The sequence below is a fragment of the Archocentrus centrarchus genome, chromosome 11 (genome assembly GCF_007364275.1).
Source record: "Archocentrus centrarchus isolate MPI-CPG fArcCen1 chromosome 11, fArcCen1, whole genome shotgun sequence".
Taxonomy (NCBI): domain Eukaryota; kingdom Metazoa; phylum Chordata; class Actinopteri; order Cichliformes; family Cichlidae; genus Archocentrus; species Archocentrus centrarchus.
The window spans coordinates 20543633-20566628 of NC_044356.1; the positions used below are offsets into that span (position 1 = coordinate 20543633).

General features: G+C 39.3%; 1 protein-coding gene and 1 pseudogene across 2 annotated transcripts; both read left to right on the top strand.

The window, feature by feature from the left end:
* Positions 1-12587: 12587 nt before the first annotated feature.
* Positions 12588-13454, top strand: LOC115787955 (galactose-specific lectin nattectin-like; annotated as a pseudogene).
* A 778-nt stretch (positions 13455-14232) lies between these two features.
* On the top strand, positions 14233-21390 carry cdca7b (cell division cycle associated 7b). 2 transcript variants are annotated; one of them, XM_030741596.1, is made up of 10 exons: positions 14235-14530; positions 16525-16668; positions 16768-16868; positions 17149-17347; positions 17873-17938; positions 18423-18593; positions 19004-19153; positions 19305-19454; positions 20168-20304; positions 20923-21390. In XM_030741596.1, exons 1-10 carry the CDS (start codon positions 14513-14515, stop codon positions 20942-20944), a joined length of 1158 nt encoding a protein of 385 aa, XP_030597456.1. In that variant the 5' UTR covers positions 14235-14512; the 3' UTR covers positions 20945-21390. The 2 variants fall into 2 exon arrangements, with proteins under 2 accessions (XP_030597457.1, XP_030597456.1); XM_030741597.1 differs by lacking the exon at positions 20923-21390 and having other exon boundaries at positions 14233-14530; positions 20105-20230.
* The last annotated feature ends 1606 nt before the right edge of the window (positions 21391-22996 follow it).

Below are 22996 nucleotides of genomic sequence, written 5' to 3' on the forward strand. Positions count from 1 at the left end.
ACAAATGAGTGGCTTTGGAACAACTCTGTGACCATTCCTGACTGGCCCAGCCAGAGCCCTGACCTAAACCTGACTGAGCATCTCTGGAGAGACATGAAAATGGCTGTCGACCAACGTTCACCATCCAGACTGACAGAACTGGAGAGGATCTGGAAAGAAGAATTGAAGAGGATCATCAAATCCAGGTGTGACAAACTTGTTGCATCATTCCCAAGAAGACTCATATACTAGCTCAAAAGGGTGCTTCTACTCGATACTGAGCAAAGTGTCTGAATACTTATGATCATGTGATATTTCAGTTTTCCTCTTTTAATAAATTTGCAAAAATTTCTACATTTTCTGTTTTTTTCTGTCAAAATGGGGTGCTGAGTGTACATTAATGAGAATAAAATGAACTTCTTTGATTTTAGCAAATGGCTGCAATGAAACAAAGAGTGAAAACTTTAAAAGGGGTCTGAATACGTTCCATACCCATTTTATGTCATTACAAAACTCTGGATCCATAACATTATGAAGTTTATAAAAGCATATTTTTGTTACATCTTAATATTAATCAGAATAACTGCAGTATTAAAAAAAGACATGAGTTAGAACAGAAGAGGACAACAGAAAGAAAGAAATTAAATACTGTGATTTTGTTAAGTAAAGGAGTTCAACCAACAGCAGCCTGCTCTTTTTCTTGTCTGCTTCCTGCTCTGTAGTTTTAAAGCACAGTTTTTTCTTGTTCACTTTTACATTCTTGTATATGATTTACTGCAACATAAAGTTGATATTATTTGTTTGTAGACCATGTTGGAGTTGTGGGTCTTCAAATGTGTTTGGTTTAAAAAAATCATCCACGTGTCAAGGACATCACAAAGCAGTAAAATTTTACTTTTTATTGATACTTGTTGAACTCTGGCACTTTCAGGAGAACTTTACTGTTTGTCTGAGTAATAATAGTTTTATTATATTATAAAAACACCTTATTAGGTAAATGATGAAACACAATAGGTTACTATATCAGGAAGGGGAAACAGCAAATTGTAACCTTTCCAGTAAAGAAATGCAAAATAAACCCAGTGCACGTGTTTGCTTTTAAACAACTGCACAGTGGAACAGATCATCACCACTCCTGTGTCAGCTAAACTGTCCTGCCGCTACTTGGGTTCAGAGAGTTCAGCGAGCTTAAGGAAAAATATGACAATTGACAGGTAGAAAGGAAAGGGTAAGAAAAAGAGTGAGAAAATCATACAGGCGACAAATAGGACCCTTCATGGGGCGGCTGAGCAGGACTCCAGCTCATCCTATGAAGCCCCACCCTACATTCAAGCTGAGATCCTTCTCCTAAAGCAGGCACAGTTGGAGTCATTCTTAGAGGAGGTATGGACCCTCGTGTCTGACAGACCTTTACCCACCAGAAGCTGTTTGAGTTCTTTATCCCCTGAGTATGATAAAGAAACAGGGACTTCTCAGAGTTGGAGGGAGATTAAGGAGAGCAGAGCAGCTAGAGTGGGACACCATCCATTGGATCCAAAACACCCCCTGACGAAGCTCCTCATCCAAGACTTTGATGAGAGTCTTCTCCATTCTGGACCTGAATGGGTGTTGGCTGAACTACGACGCCGCTTCTGGATTCTACGTGGGAGAGAAGCAGTCAAAAGATATCAGAGCCATTGTATGAAGTGTCAAGCATGGCGCGCCAACCCTTCTGTCCCCAAGATGGCAGATTTGCCACAAGCTTGACTGCGCCTGTGTAAGCTGGCATTTTATTCAACTGGTGTTGATTGTTTTGGTCCCTTTACCGTGAAGATAGGACGGCAAATGGAGAAACTTGGGGCATGATCTTCAAATGTATGACCACCGTTGTATACATCTAGAACCTCCTATAGAATCTTGATGCAGTTGTATTCCTGATGGCCTAAGGCACTTGTCGCCAGAAGAGGTAAACCTAAGGAGCTTCTGAGTGAGTTTTCCATTTTTCAGCATTAACAAACTCAGAGTTTTCACAAAACCTATTTTCTGGAATGGGGCCTGAGTCCTTTACTTACCCATACCAATACAGCAATGTCAAAATGCTCCTTAAAAGTCCTGCATCACACTGTCCTGATTCTTAAAGAACTTACCGTATTTTGCAGACCATAAGGCGCACCGCCTTATAAGGCGCAATATCAATGAACGGGTCTATTTTCATACATAAGGCACACCGGGTTATAAGGTGCGTGACAAAAAATATGTAGAGCGAAATAAAAGCGTCAGGTAAGTCGAACTTTATTCAACTCATTCACATAACTCAGAATATTGTTCAGTTATAACAAATACAGAAAAATACACTCACATTTTAAATAATTCATCTTCCACAAATCCATCAAATTCCTTATCTTCAGTGTCTGAGTTGAACAGTTGGGCAATTTTGGCATCAAGCATGCCAGGTTCCCTCTCGTCATTATCCACATCAGTCTCATTGTTGTTACTGTTTTGTTTTGGTTGCGTCACACAACAACCATTTAATTGTTAATAAAAGGGCAATTTTTGCAGGGAATCTCTTGCCATCTTCTTCATCGTCTTAACAGATGCTACAATATATTCTTTATTAATGAGGGTAAGAACAAGTCATTTCTTCATTTTATATATAAGCCCTTCATAAATCTTGTGCACCAGTATATTTACTGATATAAGCAAAGAAAAAACTTAAAAAAAAAAAAAAAAAGGAAATCCCTTATTGACTCAACACCGGAAACCTGAAAACTCTGCTGTCACCGTGTTTTGTGTACATACAGCGCTCGGACGTCCCTTCATATGCTGTGGCATCACCCAGATCTCTCTTTGGCACCGAGGGGGGTAGCACACACACCCTCCGGACCTTGATTCATCCTTTATTGATTTCTAGTGACTTTTGAGACAGTCCACAGCGAGTATTGTTGCACAAATTTGGCAACAGTGCCGGCCGCCGATTGCCAGATTACGCAAGAATATACAGGCCAGCATAGATGAAAATAGGCCACATCCGTCATTTCTGCGGTTTACTGCGCACGGTTTCCATTTTTTGGAACAATGCTTCCGCTTCTTGTTGAATTTATCTCCGACAGCTTTGGCTGCTTTCCACACCTGCTGCGCTGCACTCACAGCTTGTTCCTGTTTAATATCGTCGGTAAAGTCATTTGTGAATCGATGAAGGCCTATTTTAGAGAATTCAATGAGGACTTTGAACTGATCAGAGGCCATATCGCTGCAGACCACGCAATGGTGCAGAGGTGTGGATGCCTCGGCCATCGGCGGTCAGACGGCAGCACTTAACTATTTGAAAAGTGTACGCTGGGTGTTACCCCCCCCCCCCCTGTCTTACGCTTTGTACGCTCTGGAAAATGTCAATATTTGTTAAGCGTCCCTTACCAAATTCGCACTAAAAACTTTTTGACAGATTTTTGAGCACAGTGTACCACAGAAAATTGGATCAAGGTCAGTAAGCACAATAAGAATTCATGCATATGGCGCACTGGATTATAAGGCGAACTGACGATTTTTGAGAAAATTTAAGGATTCTAAGTGCGTCTTATAGTGCGAAAAATATGAATTAACTTATCAAATACTGATTTCCTCCCCATGCTACTACTGAAGAGCACTTAAAAAATATCCTAATTACCCATGATCTTCAGTCATGCCTGCAGTCCCCGTGAAGAGTCTATCAGACATATTTTCACCAGGTTTCTTGGTCAGTGTGGATTCAGCTTCCTGCACAGGGACAGAGAACACAGGCCAATATTCACTATAAAACAAATAATCTTGAATTGACCCTAAATAATAAGTAATAAGAAAAAAAAGAGCTAATGATCCTTAAAGAAAGCTGTTACAGCAAAAACACTATCCACATTAACTCACAAATTTGACCTCTTGAGCTAATTTCTGCTGGGTTCTCACAGCAGATCCAGAACCAGACTGGACCTCCACCAGGTGGAATAAATTTCTTCTTCCACTGTAAATATACACATATCCTCCTCAACAGATGCATGACCACATCTGTTCTGTTGCCTCTGTTTCTCTGTTTAATTCACATACTCTTTTAATCTATCATCATGTAACCCAGGTAACAGTGTAGATTAGATAAAAACCTGATAAACTTTTTTTAATTTTAATTTTATCTAAGTTAAAAACTGGTTTAAAAGATTAAAAACAAACATGCAATCCATGGGTGATTGGTTTATTTAAAAAAAACATGTATGTCTATATATGTTTGAAATAAAACTGAATCGTGTGAGAATTTCATGAGCTTTTTTAAATCAATAAGGTTGCTAGCATCAGGGCCATCATTAGCTCTCCTTCTTATTGTCATGGTGGGGGCTGTGTGCTGGGAGGGGTGGACCCAAATGCAGGACACAACGCAGACTTAACTAAACTGCTTATTTCAGAAACTTGAATATACAAAAACCTGAAATCTTAACCAAGGCAAAAATAAATTGGAAACCTGGGAGAAAAGTCAAAACCAAAACTCTAAACTAGAAAAACACACAGCAAAGGGGAAACACTGGGGGAAACAATGACAACAATGCAACAAAGAACAGAGAAAAACTAAGGCTTAAATACACACAAGGAAATCAGGGAGAGTGGACACAACAGGGAACAACAGGGGAAACAAATGAACCTAATCACAAACAGGAAGCAAAACTAAACACAAAGCACAGGGAACACGAGGCTGTCAAAATAAAACAGGAAGTGACTCAAGGGAACAGAGACGCAGACCTGACACTGAACACAAGGAAACCCAAGGAACTAGAAAATCAAACATAATCAAACCCCACAACAAAAGAAAAACCCCAAAACAGATAAATAAAGCCAAACCAAAACACACAGGGTCCATTGGACCCTGACCATGACACTTATGACCCCTCTATCTCTGTTTTTGAACAGTTTGAGCCTGTCAGTTTGCCATCTCTAAGAGACATCATTGGTCATTTAAAGCCTGCTGGTTCTCCAAATGACCCCATTCCACCTCATCTTTTTAAAGAGGTCCTTTCCATCTTGGCACCATATGTACTTAATATTATTAATGGGAGCTTAGTGAATGGTACAGTGCCTGCCAGCTTTAAGAAGGCAGTGGTGTCCCCACTTATTAAAAAATCTGGTTTAGATTCCTTTAAACTTTTCAACTTTAGGCCGATCTCCAAACTTCCTTTCTTTCTAAATTTAGAGAAAGTTGTCTACTGCCAGCTGAGCTCATTTTAAATAATCATGACCACCCTGGAGGTGTTCCAGTCTGGTTTTAAATCCCGTCACAGTACTGAGGCAGCACTGTTGCAGGTTTTTAATGACATTCTGTTATCCACTGACTCTGGTCACCGTGTTGCTTTGGTCCTGTTGGATCTAACAGCGGCCTTTGACACAGTGGACCATCACATCCTCCTGTCTCATCTGGAAACTGGGTGGGCATTAAGGTGTTTGTTTTAGATTGGTTCAGGTCTACCTTTCAGAGAGAAGTTTTTGTGTCCATATTGGAGCTGCTGATTCTTGTGCAACGCCTCTTACATGTGGGGTGCCTCAGGCTCTATACTTGGCCCTCTTTTTTCTCTCTGTACCTACTTCCAATGGGATTATTTTAGTAGACATGACATGGCATTCCATTTTTATGCTGATGATTGTCAAATTTATGTGCACTGGAGCAGCAAAATGCATATTCTGCAACCATCTTTTAGAGTGCATTGGAGATATTAAGGCATGGCTGTCCACAATTTTTGCACCTGAATGATAAAAAGACTGAGGTCACGTTGTTTGGGCCTAGTGACACCTCCAAAATTAATGTTGATCTGGGTCCTATGAGTCAACATCTGACACTGACCGCAACAATTCTGGGTGTAAAACTGTACAGTAATCTTAAACTTGATGCTCAAATTAAGTCAGTAGTCAAGTCCAGCTTTATCAATTAAGACAACTGGCAAGGAGAAGCGATTTCTTTCATGGCACCACTTTGAGATTTTAATCCATGCTTTATCACTACCCGCTTAGATTATTGCAATGCACTTTATATTAGGCTGAACCAGACACTACTCACCCAACTAGAGATGGTACAAAATGCTGCTGCTCGACTTTTAGTTGGTGTCAAAAATGTGAACACATTACACCGATTTTAGCCTCACTTCACTGGCTCCCAGTTCATTTTAGGATTGATTTAAAATTCTTTTATTTGCCTTGCCCCACCATATCTGTCTGACCTTCTCCACCTATACATCCCTGCACGCTCCCTCAGGTCAGCTGATCTGTCACTGTTGGTTATCCCAAAGACAAAGAGGAAGATGAGAGGTGACCGTGCTTTTTCAGTCGCTGCCCCAAAACTGTGGAATGATCTCCCTCTGCATATCAGGCAGGCTGACTCACTCTCTGCCTTTAAATGCTCTCTTAAAACACATTTCTTCCTTTGGCTTTTAATTCAGTCTGAGATGTTGGTTCTTATTGTTTATTGTTTTAATTGTGGTTTTAGTTTTTATATATGTATTTTAAACCTGTTTGCTCTTACTTGTGTACAGCACTTTGGCCAGTGGCATTGATTTTAAAGTGCTTTATAAATAAAGTTGAGTTGAGAGTTGAGTTGAAATTGTAAATGGGCAAGCTTTTATTTTGAAAGTGTCACTGCGTGGCCCATGTGACTGGAAGCAGCCAACCGGATCTATTCTGTTCCAACCTGCAGCAGAAGCAGACACACTGAAGTAGAGCTACTGCCAGTGGAAAAAAAAGGTTATCTTGGAAACTTTTACTTTTGAGAGTTTTTTTTTTTTTTTTTTACTCTATCCTGCCCTTTTCAGACTTTTATATGTATATTTTAGTTCTTTCACGGATGATGTTAAGTTTAATATATTATTTGGTAATATGTACAAGTTAAGATTTATGTTGGTGGATGTTTAAAAGCTGGATATTATTATTATTATTATTATTATTATTATTATTATTATTATTATTATTATTATTATTATTATTATTATTATTATTATGCCTATGTGGTAATTTGAAGTGCAAGTGCAGTGGTCTGGCTTAATCAGCATCAATTAAGCAAGACGCTAACTCTTGGCTAATGGTTAAACCAGCCGATGTTTAATTTTGCGTATTTGGTGATTTTTCATGTTGTTATATTAGGCTATTTGAGTTGGATGGAGACAGGGTGCCGGAATGTTTAAGCGAGTGCAGAAGTTGGACTGTACACGCTGTGAAATAAGATGGCGAGCTGACGGACTTGTTGAATTAGCTACTCCCATGAAAATTAAAATTGACCGATTTTGATAAAATTCACAGTATGGACCTATCACATGGATAGTTATAAGGATATAAAGTTTGGATGCTATACGACATTCCATTTAGCCTGTAGGGTGAATGGAATTTCACCAAAATCTATTAATTAAAACTTTATTCCCAACTTAAAATGTTTGTGGCCCTCTAAGACCTGCTTGCGCATGCGCAGAATTGTTGCAAGTGGCATTTGTATTGCAGAACCTGAGAAACCCGTCTAAAACATCCGCTTTTCGGGGTTCCGATGTCAGTATTTGAACCGTTTAGCGTTTTATTTTTTCACCACGAACGGATTCGGTGCTCGGCCGAAAAACGGGTTCAACTCGGGCCCCGCAAAGGTGTTACAATCACTTTAATGCTGTTTTCTCTCCGAGAGACCTGTGTGCCATCAATTCATGATGAAGGGATGCTGTAGGTATGAGAGCAGTTGCGCTTTCTGCCACCCTGGTGTAAACGGACCACCACTGCCCCCTGATCACTGTTTTCATTGCCTGTGATTTGCTGTGACTTTAACAGTGAGATTGTTCCTACATAGAAAGTACAAAGTAATGTTACCCTTTCCAAGCATTTCCTTCTTCATGCAGTTATTTTCAATCAAATTTTAATTTGTTGTTGAATATAATCTGACTCGATACATTTTGTTTTGCCATATTAATTAGCTAATTACAGTGGATTTGGTTTTGTTTTTCTTTGTCCAGTTACATTTTTGCTCAGATATAAATGACAGTGATAGATGTGTGATTTTAAAACAAACAAACTGATAAATCATTATTAGAATCATTGATTAAAAGTCTTGTTTTTGGATATTCTGAGCAATTTTTTTTTAATCTGATACATATAGAAGAAAGAAGAAACATGGCTCGAACTATAAATGTACACACATTGCTAATGAGGATGTCACTGTGGAAACTGTTTTATTTGATGTTGCTCTCCTCTCCCTCCTCTTCCATTTGTGTCTTAAATTACTCTCAGGATGAGGTCCAGGTTCCTGATGGTCAGCCAGGGTATCAGCATTTCTGGAAGCTGGCCTGTGCCCTGGTGGACGTGAGGAGCCTTCAGGGGCTTTCTGACAGCCGATTCGAATGTTATCAGTCCATTAAATGCGCATTATTAACAGTTATCAGTCCCATAAGTGTAGTTCAGACTGGGCCTCCTGCACCTGCTAACTGTCTCAGTAGGCCGTTATCACTAATTAGAGTGGTAGCTGGCTGCTGGGAGGGACTACGATGAATCCAGATCCACTCCAGAAATCCACTCCAGTTCACGTCACACCGGAACAGTGATCCTCAATTAGAACGATGATAGCAACCTTTTTGACCAGCTCGGGGGTGGAGACGGCCCCTCCTGGCCCTTAACTATGGGACTGATTGCTGTTAATAACTTGCATTTAATGGACTGATAACATTCAAAGCAGGTGCTTTCTGATAAGAGGGTAGACAGACTCTTGGCTCTCTGGCAACCCCTGCCACTGAGTGACAAACAGCGAGTGGTCTACCCTCCCAGACACCAGGAGAGGCAAGTTGGGGGGGGGGGGTGGGGGGGGGAGTTTAAGGCAGCAAACGGGAAAAACACCTCCTGTCCAGGAAAGGAGTTTGTCCAGTGGTCCAGCTCTTCAAAATGCTCTTTCCTTCTTCACTGAATATGTGTGTTAACAAATCAGCTTCTGTCCTCCAGCTGCCTTCTTGGGCCCTCCAAACTGGCCCAATCATCACTCGCCTGGTGGAGGCCATTTGCAGCCAGCTGTGCCATCACCCCCGTGCAGCCACGCATGTCAGTGGACCTCTGAGAACTTGGTGGTCCCTCATTCTTGCCCATTATGTGGTCATCAGAGAGGCAGTGCTGGCAAGCCCGAGGTTGATGGCTCAGACCAACATTCAGCTCTTGGAGCTCAGTAGATGTGTGATTTTAAAAAACTGATAAATCATTATTAGAGCCATTGCTTAAAAGCCCTCTTTTTGGATATTCTAAGCTATTTTTTTTATCTGATGCATATAGAAGAAAGAAGATGGCTACCACTGTCAAAGTGCAGGAGCTCGTTTCATCCATCTTGGTAAATATAAGACAGTGGAGTTACAAAATGCTTTTTAATGAAAGAATCTCCAAATCATGTTTTAATTTTTCACCATTTGTAAAATGTCTCTGCAGTTGATTCAAATTAAATTTTTGTTGTTGGAAATTGTAGCTAATACCAGCTTTCTGTCGTACTAAGTCTGTTAATTTCTCTTTGTTAATTTTAGTGTTATTTTAAGTGAATCGGTGACTGCAGCATGTATGAAAGCTTGTACATATTTTTCCTTAAGCTCTCTGAACCCAAGTAGCTGCAGGACAGTTTATCTGCCACAGGAGTGGTGATGATCTGTTCCACTGTGCAGCACATATGGGCCCATTTTTACTTTCATTCAATAAAAATGAACATTCACATTTGAAGAAAGAAAAAAACTAAATCATTGTTTGAATAAACTGACAGCTACATAGACAGACTTGTTTTTTATTGGTTATTAGCAGGCCTGCCATAATCAATTTATGTGTGTTCACTGTTGTTTAAAAAACAAACACGTGCACTGGGTTTATTGTGCATTACTTTACTGGAAAGGTTTGCAAATTTCTTTTTCCGCTTTCTGATATAGTAACCTATTGTGTTCATCGTTTTATCAATAAGGTGTTTTTATAATATAATAAAACCATTAGTACTCAGACAAACAGTAAAGTTCTCCTGAAAGTGCCAGAGTTCAACAAGTATCAATAAAAAGTAAAGTATTATTGCTTTGTGATGGCCTTGAGATGTGGATGATTGTTTTTTTAACCAAACACATTTGAAAGACCTAAAACTCCAACATGGTCTTACAAACAAATATCAACTTTATGTTGTAGTAAATCATATACAACCATGTAGAAGTAAACAAGAAAAACTGTGCTTTAAAACTACAGAGCAGGAGGGCAGAGAAAAAAAAGAGCAGGCTGCTGTTGGCTGAACTCCTTAAGAAAATCACAGTATTTAATTTCTTTCTGTTGTCCCCTTCTGTTCTAATGCATCTATTTTTTATACAGTAATTATTCTGATTAATATTAATAAGATGTTACAAAAATATACTTTTATGAACTTAATAGTGTTATGGTTCCAGAGTTTTGCAATGATGCGTAGAGTTTTGTTGAGTTATTGGTTCCTTCATTTGATTTTTATTTTTGCCCCATAACTATTTATTTATATCAAATGCCATTTTTTTTCAGTCTACAGCAAAAGTAAAGGGACTGGTCTCACTGTGACAATACTTATGGAGGGGAGTGTATTCACAGACTCCAGAATCCATACACAGACTTGTAGCTTCATGAGATATATCAACTTTCATAAAACAATAACAGGGACTTTTTTCAGTTAGTTTTTGAAATACTTAATTTGAGTTGACAAAATACCTTGAATGGACTGGACTGATACTTATTTATAGGACCTTTCTATTTATTTGAACACTCAAATTACTTTCTACTACAAAGCTTCAAATACAGCAGCATCTTTGTTATGTGATTTGTTTGCGCTGTGACAGCAGCCTGTTCCTACAAGTGTCACACAAAGGTCATATAGTCCTTTTCAGGATTAACATGTGGCCTATATGAGGCACACATCTGCTCATTGTGTTCAAACAGAAGAGCGATTGTGTTTTTGTTGGTTATTTATTAAAATATATTGTTTATTGTTTCTGAGAACATAAAATCTCTACGTGTATGAGCTATTAAGTTCAAAGGTTCAGCAATATAGAAGAGCACTCTTAAATTACTTACTTTAAATTACAAATCTAAGTACCTGTTGTGTATTGTGGCCACATGAGGGCAGTAGGAGAACAGGTGAGTGGGATGCTGCTGTTTCTGCTGCTGTCAGATGCTGTGATTGACAAGAGTCTTTTTTTTTAAAGACTATTTTAACAGCCGTTGTGATAAATGTTTGAAGCTTTTGTGCAGCACAAACAACGTGTTAAAGGCTCTGTACTATTCTCATATTGATGTGTAATCCCAAGTTACCTGATACTCCCAGGTGATTGGATAGCCTTACGTTCATCTTCTGTGCCAACTCTAGACACTCTCCATATCAGGATATCAAAGAAAGCAGCATATTACTATTTGTCATTGTTAGGGTCCCACCTGAGCAGTACAGATCAGCTCTGTTTCTGTCATTGTGACAGCATGAACTTGTTTTTCTTCTTTTTGGTCTGGCTCTGGGTGCTCTGTCTCTGTCAGAGCACTGAGACATGAAGCCACAGGGTGGTGATGATCCCTTGTTTTGGTACAGCTTCAGTATCCACTGATACTTCACCACAGTGGGTTTCATCTGTTGGAGTGCGGGGCAGTAAAACAACTAGGAAGGAGGTGAAGAACAATGATATTGATAAGAAATTGAATGATACCATATGTTCAGACATTTCTTCTCTGTTTGTGCAACCCAGACAGCCTTAGAAACTTTGATCTGTACACATATGCCAAATAGACATCCACGGGCCTCCACAATAGTGTACACATTGAAGTGTCAAATGTCATTTCACTAACGTTCATCTTCATGAACACTGGATCAAAAATTGATTGAGAGGAAGGGAATATTTACACACAGTTTTAATTATTATAAACTACTTATATGTGTAATAAGAATCTCACTTAAAATTTTCTATTAAAAAAAGTCAATTGCTATTAAGAGAAGTAGGAACATACAGACACAGTAAGCACAGTGACATCAGTCAGATATTTACATGCTCACTGTGCTGTGAGTTAGAGCAGCAAAGACTTGTCTTTTTTCATTTTAAATTAACAACTTTAGAGGGGAAATGAATGATCAGTGCCTCCATTATGTTGCTTAGGGTTTATATAGCCAATCACATAACAGGCACACACACTTCTGTGAGAAAAATTACCCCAGCTTCACCTGTGCATGGTCACTGAAGAGTGAGACTCAGTTAACTGACAAAGGGAAGTGAACACCTGCTCTTTAATCTGCCTAGAATGACCATAAATGATCTGATATTGTAGAGGATTGTTTTTTTTCTTCCTAAAAAATGTAAAAAACAGAAACATACAGTGAGTGATGAAAGTAACTACTGGAGTTGCTAGCTGATCCAAAGCAAACTGCACACTATTATTGCATCAGTTGCATTGCAACACTCATCAGTATCAGTGTGAGTATGAGCATCTGTGCACAAGTAAAACTTTTGCCAAATGTATTTGACCAATGGCATTATGCCACCTCTGCAGACACCCTCTTTGAAGCATATAAAAAAAGCAGCCTGTCACCAGGTGTTACCTTTAGGATCTTGATCTCAGCAGTGCAGATACACACTATTTCTGTGACTCTGACAGAAGGCATGATCTTTCTTGCGATCTTGTTTGGTCTGGCTCTGGGAGCTGTGTCTCTTTCAGATAACCAGGAAGTGAAGCTACTGTCCCAAGTTCTGGTACTACTTTAATGGCACCTGCTACAAGTATGTAGGCTCACACATGACCTGGGCGGATGCAGAGTTCAACTGTGTGTCACAGAAGGCCAACCTGGTGTCTGTCCACAGTCTGGAGGAATATGAATTTATCCAATTCCTGATCGAGAACTTTGATCCTACTCAGGGACACACCTGGATTGGACTGAGTGATATCCACAAAGAGGGCAGATGGATGTGGTCTGATGGGTCTGCAGTGGACTTTGCCATCTGGTATCCAGGACAACCAGATAATTATACTGATGGAGAACACTGTGTTCACACCAACATTGGTGGACAGAAATGGAATGATAACAACTGTTATGACAGTTATTCCTCAGTTTGTGCTTACCGCATAGCCTGTCCTTGCAGCTGAGATGGTTGATACAACATTACTGCTCACCTCTCCAGAATAAAGAAACAAATGCACACTGTTAGATTTCTGTGCTGAATTATTTTAAATTCAATAACTTTTTAATGACCTTAAAATGAATATTCTCTGTTACACATTTCTGTAAACCTTACAGATGCTATCTGTACTTTGCATGGCAGGACAACATAAATCCTCTTTCAACTAAATAACCCTAGGTTATGCTGTGTATTGCACCCCTGAAAAACTTGCCATATGTTCTCTACCAGTGTCAAACAGTTTATTCTGCTATTGACTCTTGTTTTGTGTCATTTATTGGATTATGATTGAAGTCTGAGGAAATGGTATAAGGTTATTGCCAAGAAGCATTGTTACAACAGACAAATAATCAAGCAAATACAAATTTCCTTACTTTTTGTGTTAAGTTGAGATTCATAATCATGGTCATCATGTGAAGTGCTTGCTTTCCTTCTTACATATTGAGATGATCATCATGAGATACTTGATATAAAATTATGACTGCTCACCTGTCCACAATAAAGAAACAAATACACACTGTTAATACTGTATATGATTTCTGCCTTTTATATCTGCTTTAAAAATGTGCCCTACTTTTCTTTCCTTCTTTCGACTACAAACTAAACATCTCCAACTTAGCATCCATTTATCCTCTGCACATCCTGATTCACTAACTTTCCTCCATTTGTCCTCCTCTCTCATTTTCTTCATTCACAAGCTGCTCAAGCTCTAAGCCTTTTCCTTTCCTTTGAATACTTTTCTATACTTCCTCATTCCACCACCAAGTCTCCTTGTCCTCTTTCCTATGTCCATAGGATACACCAAACACCTTCTTGGCAGTTTCCCTTAGCAAATGCAAAAGAGTGAATAATTGCAGAAAATGGGAGCATTATAAAATGCAAGTAGAAGAGCAAGCACCTCAACATTGTAAATCACTGTTGTAGTTACGTGGATGTTCTTAATTTAAATTGACTCCAGAAAATTGTGCAGTGTTAAGGGCCTATGCAAACATGTGGTACCATGTCTATACATTATTGTAATGGCAGAAGCTGCCCTTCGGGCAAAGGTTTCCCTGTCTCTAGCCACACCCACATACCGTTTTCGCGCGAAAGGACGGACTGCACCATTTTGAGTAAACGGGGAAATTAGAAGAAACTCTACTTCAAAACACATGAAATACGGTCTTTACCAAAACCTGCAAGTGGGCGAGGCCGGTTTTTTTTAAATTTATTTTAACGACCGTAAGTGGAGTCTTAAACTTACAATTGCTGGACTACAAATATAAGTACAAGACCAGCAAATACAAACCCCCCATGCTTGCATTCGCCGGGCTTTTCTAGCGGTTAGTTTTTAAATCCACCTCTATCTGAGAGTCTCGTGTTATAGGATCAAACTTATTGTTAGACGAAAAATTTATTCAAAACGGAGTAAAATGACCCTCACGTCTAAGGTAAGTCGTAAAGCAATACATGCAGCTGTGTCTTCCTTTCCCTGTTGGATTTTGAGATGAAGAAAAGTCACGAAATGAACACTGCTGGCATGGTCGACCTGAATCAGTAAAGATGCGGATCGTTTTCTAACAATATGGCTGTAGTGTAGCTAAATCAAGGTGTCTTTTGTAAGTGTCATCTGGTAAACCAGAGACTTTATACCTGTACAGCTTCATAGTAATGTTCCAGTACATTTTGGCAATAGTAAATTGGTGGTATAAATGAGCTGCAGATGGATTTAGTTGTGTTTTTGTGGAGGGGCTTAATGGGTGAGTCCTTGTTTGTTTTCCTGTGAGGTCAAAGGTCAGCATCGTTGAAGCTGACAGGGGTGGTTCAACCAGACAACTTATGCATCAACTACATGGCTCAGAAACAGCTCGACTCAGTTTTATACCCTTAAAATGACAGAGACATTTACAGTATGTAAAAACTGGACCTCTCCCCTACACAAAGGCTTGTAAACAGACTTTATATTTGATAGGTTGCCTATAAATTTGATCTTGAAGCAATGATGCTACAATGACACCTAATCTAAGTGGATTTTATATGCACTATATCACTGAAGGTGGGGACTTATTTTTTAAAACCCAAAAAGCCCAAATCACCAGTCAAATTGTTATAGTTATAAATGATGCATGCAGTGTAAAAAATACCCTTTTTGTGAAATCAGTGCTATAATGTCAGCTCTGTATTTGATCACACTCATAAGATGTAGGCTCCCAAACTATGTGAGAAGTAGCACTTTAACGGGTCATTCCCCCTGCCTTAGAGCCAGCTTTCCTCTGATTGGCTGCCCCTTGCAAATAGAAGGTTTGTATGGCAGGTGAGTGGTACTTCTGTGCTCGGCCAGAGGTGTGTGCCAGAAATGATCACATTAAGAATCTCTTCTGATCACATTAAGAATCTGTTTTCTTAACATTATACAGAACCAAGAGTGGTGGAGAAACAAAAAACAAAAAAACAATTTGGGCTTCATATGTTTAATGTGAGCATCTACAGGTAAAGGTGTGTGTGTATATATATATATATATATGTGCTTGTGCTTGTCCACATCACCCTGTCATTACTTTTAAATGAACTGCCATGGCTTTAGTTTGAGTGTAAACTCAAGGTGTAAAGTTTGTGTCAGTTCTGTTGATCCTGGTGTGTTGCATACCTACACAACTTGTATGCACTCATAGACTGTATAAAATATAAAATGGTCATAACCACCGTGACAACAGCACAAACGCTGTAGAGAGGTCCAGTTTAATGAGTAGAATTAGCAAGATGAGGCCTGAGAGACACAGATCAGTCCCAGCTGCCTGTGTTGGAATGCTTGTTAATCAAATGTACCATTCCCTTAATGCCAATCTCCAGGTGGAGGAGTTATTTAAAAAAAAAAATCACCCTCCTCAGGGTTGATATGAAGGGGGACACTACAGATAGAGGCCCAAAGCACTTTTGTGCCAGGCTGTAAAGATGTTTTTTAATGCTGCAAATTCAGACATTTTAGCATAGAAATCTTTTGGGACTGATCTGCTTTTGGAGCCAGTTTCAACCTTTACCTAGAGGAACTGGCATTTTCACAGTTCTGGAAGTTGCCTCTTGTTCGTGCCACATCTTTCACATAATGGAGAAGGTTTCCCACTAAGATAAAGGGGCTCCCTCTAGTGTAAACTTGTAAAAACTGATCCAAGAAATCCTGTGCTTTAACTCTTACAGCAGACATTATACAGTCTGAGTATAAAATGACCCTGTGAGCAGCCCCTGATCTGTGACTTTGATATCTGCAGCCTGTTTGTGGGTGCTTATTCCTAGAAAACAGTGGATTATGCTGATGTGCAGGAAGGGCATTAATGGCAACTTTAACAACTTATTTCAAATTCGCTGATAACTGGACTAGATGTGGATGTGATGATGTTCAGTTTCACCAAACCTTGTTTAATATGATGCTTTACATGTCTGCCAACAGGCTCCATGTTTCAAATCCAAGTTTATAACTGCTGAGCTGGCTCGTCTGTTCAGCCAGTCAGACAGTGAGGAGGAGTTTGAAGGTTTCAGCGAGGATGAGGAAGAAGAGGACAGAGAATTCTTTAACAAACGGTTAAAGACCAAGGTATGAAACAGTTAACGCTGTGTTATTTGACAAAAGTCTTTGTGATATTATAGCCAAAGCTGCAGCCTGCGTGCTTTTTTTCTCTGTTTTTTTTTGTAGGTGGTGGATTCAGAAGAGGACAGTGACATAGACACAGGCTTCCACTCTGATGGCGAGGAGGCTCCACCACCAAAGAGGAGGAGTCTTTTAGTAGCTCTGAGGTGTGTGTGTAATTGGATGAAAGTTAGTTTTTAAAAAAGGAAACCAAATGAACTGAAACTGGACTCCTTGTCATTGTCCCACGCCTAAATCTCTGATTGCTGATGTCTGCATTTAATACATATGAGGCAAAAATATAAAGGCACTATTTAAAATAAAAAAATAAAATGGGCGTTTATGTTATCTGTGCTTGGCGGCGTGTTTCTCCCTCTGCCTGTTTCATGTCAGTTGTGCTGATTCTGCAGTGATTGAATTGAGACTGTTATTAATCTTCCTCCTCAGGTTTCCCATCAAAAGAGTGTCTTCCACCAAAAAGGAAACACAAGAGAAAGCCAGAGAAAAGACTCCCACACAGATGTCCAGAAGAAGGCAGACGATGAAGCAGAAACAGGAGGAGGAGGAGGAGGATGAAGACAAAGAGGAGGACCTGTCTCACAGCCTAAAGAAACGAGACAAGAACATCCAGGAAAACAAAGCCATGGTATGGAATAGGGATGGGCACGGCTAGTCGACTAGATGACTAATCATCGTTATTGCCACTAGTCGGTACTAGAAGCACTAGTTGGTTAGCTTAATTAGGATTTTAATTGATGCCCAGTGCCATAAATGGTTGTCCTAAATGTTACCCAGCCATCAGATGGAGCTTCAGCCCTGACATCGTTATAGAAACATGCCTTAACTCTCTTAATCTAAAAGTGTGATTCATTATTGAAGAACCCAATTAATAGTTTCGAACGCCTTTTTCAGACAGGTTTTGACATTGTAGATTAAACAGTCTAAAAATTTAACCTGATATCCGAGTGTTTCTTAGTTTTAGACTAGTCAGTCTAATTTTTTTCCCTTGTTTAGTTGACTAACATAATAGTCACCAGGAACATCCCTAGTATGGAACCCTTCCTGCCTTTTATTCATATTCTGACAAAGTGTGAAATCTCTGTACATTTATTTTGCGACAGCTTCTTACTTGTCAGTAGTTCTCATCTTGATCATGTGTTCTTTGTGTCAGCTGGCTAAGCTGTTTGCTGATCTGAGCACCACCATGGCTGACCTGACTGCACCCGCCACCCCTCAAGTGAGTATATGTGCCAGTTTCATGTGACAGGAATATAAACAAAAAAAGACAACAGAAAATGAGTGAAGTGATCTGGAAGCTCATTGAGTATAGTATGCTGTATGTGACAGTATGCTGCTCATTATTTACAAATAAATTAAAAAGCAGCTAATATTAAAAAGCTAACTTGCAGTCAGACAGTAGATGGTGGTTTTAAAACTCCATTACAGTAAATGTAGTCTCTTTTTTGCTCTTAAAAAGGCCTGTTTATTTACAGCACAACCAAAGCCTTCTCAGATGTTACTGGTCCGTACTACTCAGGAAAAAAACAGACTGCATTTTGGTGTATATGTTTGAGTAAGAGGCATGAACTTGACATTTTTATGTATAGTGTTTTGAAATATATATTTATAGGAGTTTTGTGCATTATGAGTTTTTAGTTTTTATTTTACAGAGACCATGTTTTGACTAGTCTGATTTACAAATGTTTGCTTTGTTTCTGCAGAAGAAGAAACGGCTGTCAGAGAGGGCAACGCCAAGGAAACGCAAGTCTGAAACAGATGTGGGGTCAGAAAGGAGGAACCCATCACGTAAGGCTCGTCCTCCTGAGAACTTTGCAGTCGAGCCAGTTCATGTCAGAAGCCCCCGTACTATAGACATCAAGAGGCTGGTGGAGGTACAACACACTTCACACTGTCTGCTGACGTACAGACACACAAACCCATGGATAAGTTCAACAGGAAAGGAGTTGTTGTTGATAAAGGAGGCTATTATTGAGAATTTCCCTATCTTTAATTATATTTAGGACAATATACAGATAGAGTAATAGCAGAGAAATGTGTTATACTTAATTTTGTATTAAATTTTCATATTGACACTCTGTACAGTTAGGTGTTTACTTTTGAGAGCTCTTCAGTGATGAAGTATGCACAGTCAAGATGTTCTGTTACAGTTTGGCCAGCTTTTATCTCAGTAATCTTCCCTCAAACAAATTACCTGTAAAACAAAGTCCAAAATGGATTTTATATACAAAACTTTGACAGTCAGTAAGGATTTGTGGATTTCTCTGCTGTTGTAACTGCACAGGTTGATGAGGACCGTATTGTTGAGAAAAAAAGGAGGAGGTACAGTTCCAGGAAGAGTCAGTATTGTGTGAAGTCAGTCGACGAGATCACCGAAGAAGACCTGGACAACATAGCATACCGCAGCAAAGACAAGATCTGGGACAAGGAGGATGTGAGTCTCATCTTCATCACCGTCCTCAGTTTAGTAGCAACATAGTATAATGCATTCTTAGGTTTCCTGAGTTGGTGCATTTTTTTTTTTCACTCCCTGTGTTTTTGTTTTGTCTTTTATTGTTTGTTTTTTGTTTTTTCTCCTCTTTCAGGGCAGCTCGTGTCACCAGTGCAGACAGAAGACTCTGGACACTAAGACAGTGTGTCGCAGTGGATTCTGTGTGGGGGCCAAAGGTCAGTTCTGTGGACCGTGCCTGAAGAACCGCTATGGAGAGGACGTACGCACCGTACTGCTAGACCCGGTTAGTCCAAATGTTAAACACATCTCTCACTGTGGGTTTGGTAAACTGAGGTGATTGTGGGGTTTCTTATGTCCTTTACATAAATAATAATCTTTTGGTTGTTTTTACAAAAAGCTGCGATACTCTTCTCTTGTAAGTCTCACATTTGGGACTGTCATGGGGAACGTGCTGCAAGTCTTCTGTCATCAGGAATGGGGGTAGAAAAGTGGTCTGTTCTTTCAAATAAAGCTGAGCTGAGTTGTCAACAGCAGTTGGTACCAGCATATTTCAGTGTACACTGGAGAGAGCGCCACCTGCTGAAACTTTAATCTAATTACACACACAAAATACAGCCTGTCCAAGCCAAAACTAGACTAATATATATTAAGACAGAATTTTTGCTATGCAAATGTGCATGTTCTTTCCTTTTTTGTTTTTAACATCACGCCTTGGTGTTAACTGGTGTTCATTCCTGTTAAGTCTCAGCTTTAATCTAAGTAGTTTTTATTTATTTATATATATATGTGTATATATATATGTGTGTGTGTGTGTGTGTGTGTGTGTGTGTGTTACTTATTCTTTATTTGAATTACTGAGATCAAAGTAGAGACTCTGCTATTATATAGTCTCTGTAAATTTCTATTATATGAATTATTTAATTTTTCAAATAGAATATGCTGAAGAGCAGACAATTACTGACCAATTGACCAAACAGAATTGGGATCTGTTTGTAGAAGTGGTCGTGTCCCCTCTGCCGAGGGATGTGCAACTGCAGTCTGTGCCGTAAGAAAGAGGGACGCTGTGCCACAGGTATCCTGGTCGGTTTGGCCCGCTACAACGGCCACGACAACGTCCACGAGTATTTGAAGAGGTGAGCCTCCTTTTTCTAATTTTACACTTTAATTTTATGGACTCCCAAAAATCTCCCAAAAACATATGAAAAGCTTTCAAATTTATGGAAGGCATAGTGTGTGCACAGTCAGTTGTAAATAAAAGTGTTACTCTAGTGAATTTGGAGATGGAAGACTTGCATGTAATTAAACCACTGCTGCTGGTGACTGTTAATGTATATATATATACATGTGACAAATCAGAGATGATCTTTCTTTAAAAAAAAAAATGCACCATTTCCTAAAATACTTAATTTTGATGCTAACTAATTGAGTCTGAATCTCCGCAAATACTGAAATAGTTAATCATTAAGATGATCATCTGACAAATGGAAATGGAATGAAGACTTTGCTGCTTTCTATTATTTCATTGATATTTGAGTGTCTTTGGTTTTAGGGGAGTGTGCTGGCAGTGATCGATGTTTAAGATTCAGTCTTGAGCTCTGAGAAGTTGCGGTGTGTGTGTTTGTGTGTTTGTTCAGAGTGAAATTGCTGGCAGATCAATGATAATCATAACCACTGGTTGTAGTCCTTCTTTACATTATTCAGGCAGGAGCTAAACTAGAACTGTCTTTGTTTTGTATTTTTCTCCATTGCAGTATTCAAAAGGAGCTGCAGTGAAATTGAGAGACCTGACCAGAGGGGAGAACTTGCAAAAACAGCTGGAGGAGGAGGATCTGGTGCTGCACATTACTGTAGAAATCATTGTAATGCACATTTTTAGGTTTAGAGCAAATTTTACTTGATATACTAAATCAAAAGTTTGTTTGCTTTTTTTATTTCACCTTAAGATAAAGAAACCTATACTGCTTATATCTTTTTATATATGCTGATTTTGAGGCTGCATAAGATGCAGGGATGCTTTTTCTTTTATTCTTTTTTTTTTAAAGCCAGTGTTGACTTTTTCTTGTGTGTTTGTTTTCTTTTGGGATGTTTCTAATGTTAATGTCACTTGAACTGTAACATTTTAATTTTTTGTGATTCGGGCACAAACTGATCTTTTTACACAAACTACTGTTTTAAAATTTAGATACTTTGCAACTTTCTTGTCAGTCGACTGTTAATGTTTAATAAAAGGTGCCACTATCTGAATACTTTACTTTTTTTTTTACGCAGTTCAGACTCTAAGTATTTGAGCAGTTTTCATTCAATTTGTTCAAGTATGTTTAATTTGATATAAAGTAACAAATATTGAATTATAGAGCCAAGACTTGGCTTCAATTTGAGGTTTTTCTGTATTTGAGGATTAACAGGATTGAAAATGTAGGCAGGGATCCTCCGGTGATCCTCATATCCCACAGAGTGATCTTGACTCAGTGCATTCATGAAGCGGTTTTTCACAGCCATGCAAATTAATTTTCAGCCCTCCGAAGGACTTGTGCACCTTGAATGCCATTTTCTAGTTTTCCCTGTCCATGCCCTCTTCACTCTTTTCCTGCTTATGGAACAACATTGGCCATTTTATTAGGTACACCTGTTAAACTACTTGCGAATACAGATACCTAATTAGCCAGTCACAGTGGCTGAAACTCAATGGATTTAGGCATGTACACATGGTCAGGAGTTCAAACTGATCATCAGAATGGGGACGAAAGGTGATTTATACGACTTTGAACGTGGTATGTTTGTTGGTGCCAGAGGGGCTGGTCTGAGTGTTTCAGAAACTGCTGATCATCTGGATTTTCAAACAAAACTGTAGGTTTTAATCTGCCTAAAAAGAGAAAATATCCAATATGTCAGAGGAGAACGGCCAGACAACTGTAACACAAATCACTTGTTACAACCAAGGTAATCAGAACAGCATCTTTGAATGGACAACTCACAAAACCTTGAAGCAGAAAGGTTACAGCAGCAGAGGAGCATAAGATTAGAAAAACACTGGTCTGATGAGTCTCAATTTCTGCTGCAACGTTCAGATGGTAGGGACAGAATTTGGCATGAACAATATGAAAGCAGCAAAAGCACAGCTCCATCCTGCCTTGTATCAACTGTTCAGGCTGGTGGTGGGGGTGTAATGGTGTGAGGGATATTTTATTGGCACACTTTGGGCCCTTTAAGACCAATTGAGCATTGTGTACATGCCACAGCTTACCTGACCACACTGTACCCATATTCTGATGAATGCTTCCAGCAGGATAATGTGCCATGTCTCAAAATTCAAATGAGCTCAAACTGGTTTCTTAAACCTGATAATGAGTTCACTGTATTCAAATGGCCTCCACACTCATCAGCTCTAAGTCCATTAAAGCACCTTTGGGATTTGTTGGAACAGGAGAGTCATCATGGATCTTCAGCCGACAAATATCTGCAAATATCTGTGTGATGCTGTCGCCTCTATATGGACTAAAATCTCTGAGGAATGTTTCCAGCACCTTGTTGAATCTGTCCCGCAGATATAAATAAATAACAAGCAGTTATTTTGTGTGTGTCTGGTATCATTTGGCCCTGGTGAGTGGGATCAGGTGCAGGTCATCTGCTGGTCCCTTTGGTTACCCGCTTGTGTCATGTAATAACTAGGTACAAGGGCAAGAGTCAAAGCATGGTCAGAGGTCATCCTGAGGTCACTGGATCTTCACAAGCTGCCTGTACCGTTATTATTCTGAGCGACTGAGAAAGAAATATTACAGCTATCTTCTGAAACTTTAATCTTACTCATATATTCAGTCTTCTGGT

Excerpts from the sequence above, each read along its gene's own strand:
- cdca7b (XM_030741596.1), top strand. Across the intron at positions 16,869-17,148 it reads AGTCTTTTAGTAGCTCTGAG|GTTTCCCATCAAAAGAGTGT; the intron begins GTGTGTGTGTAA and ends CTTCCTCCTCAG. Across the intron at positions 17,939-18,422 it reads CTGCACCCGCCACCCCTCAA|AAGAAGAAACGGCTGTCAGA; the intron begins GTGAGTATATGT and ends TTGTTTCTGCAG.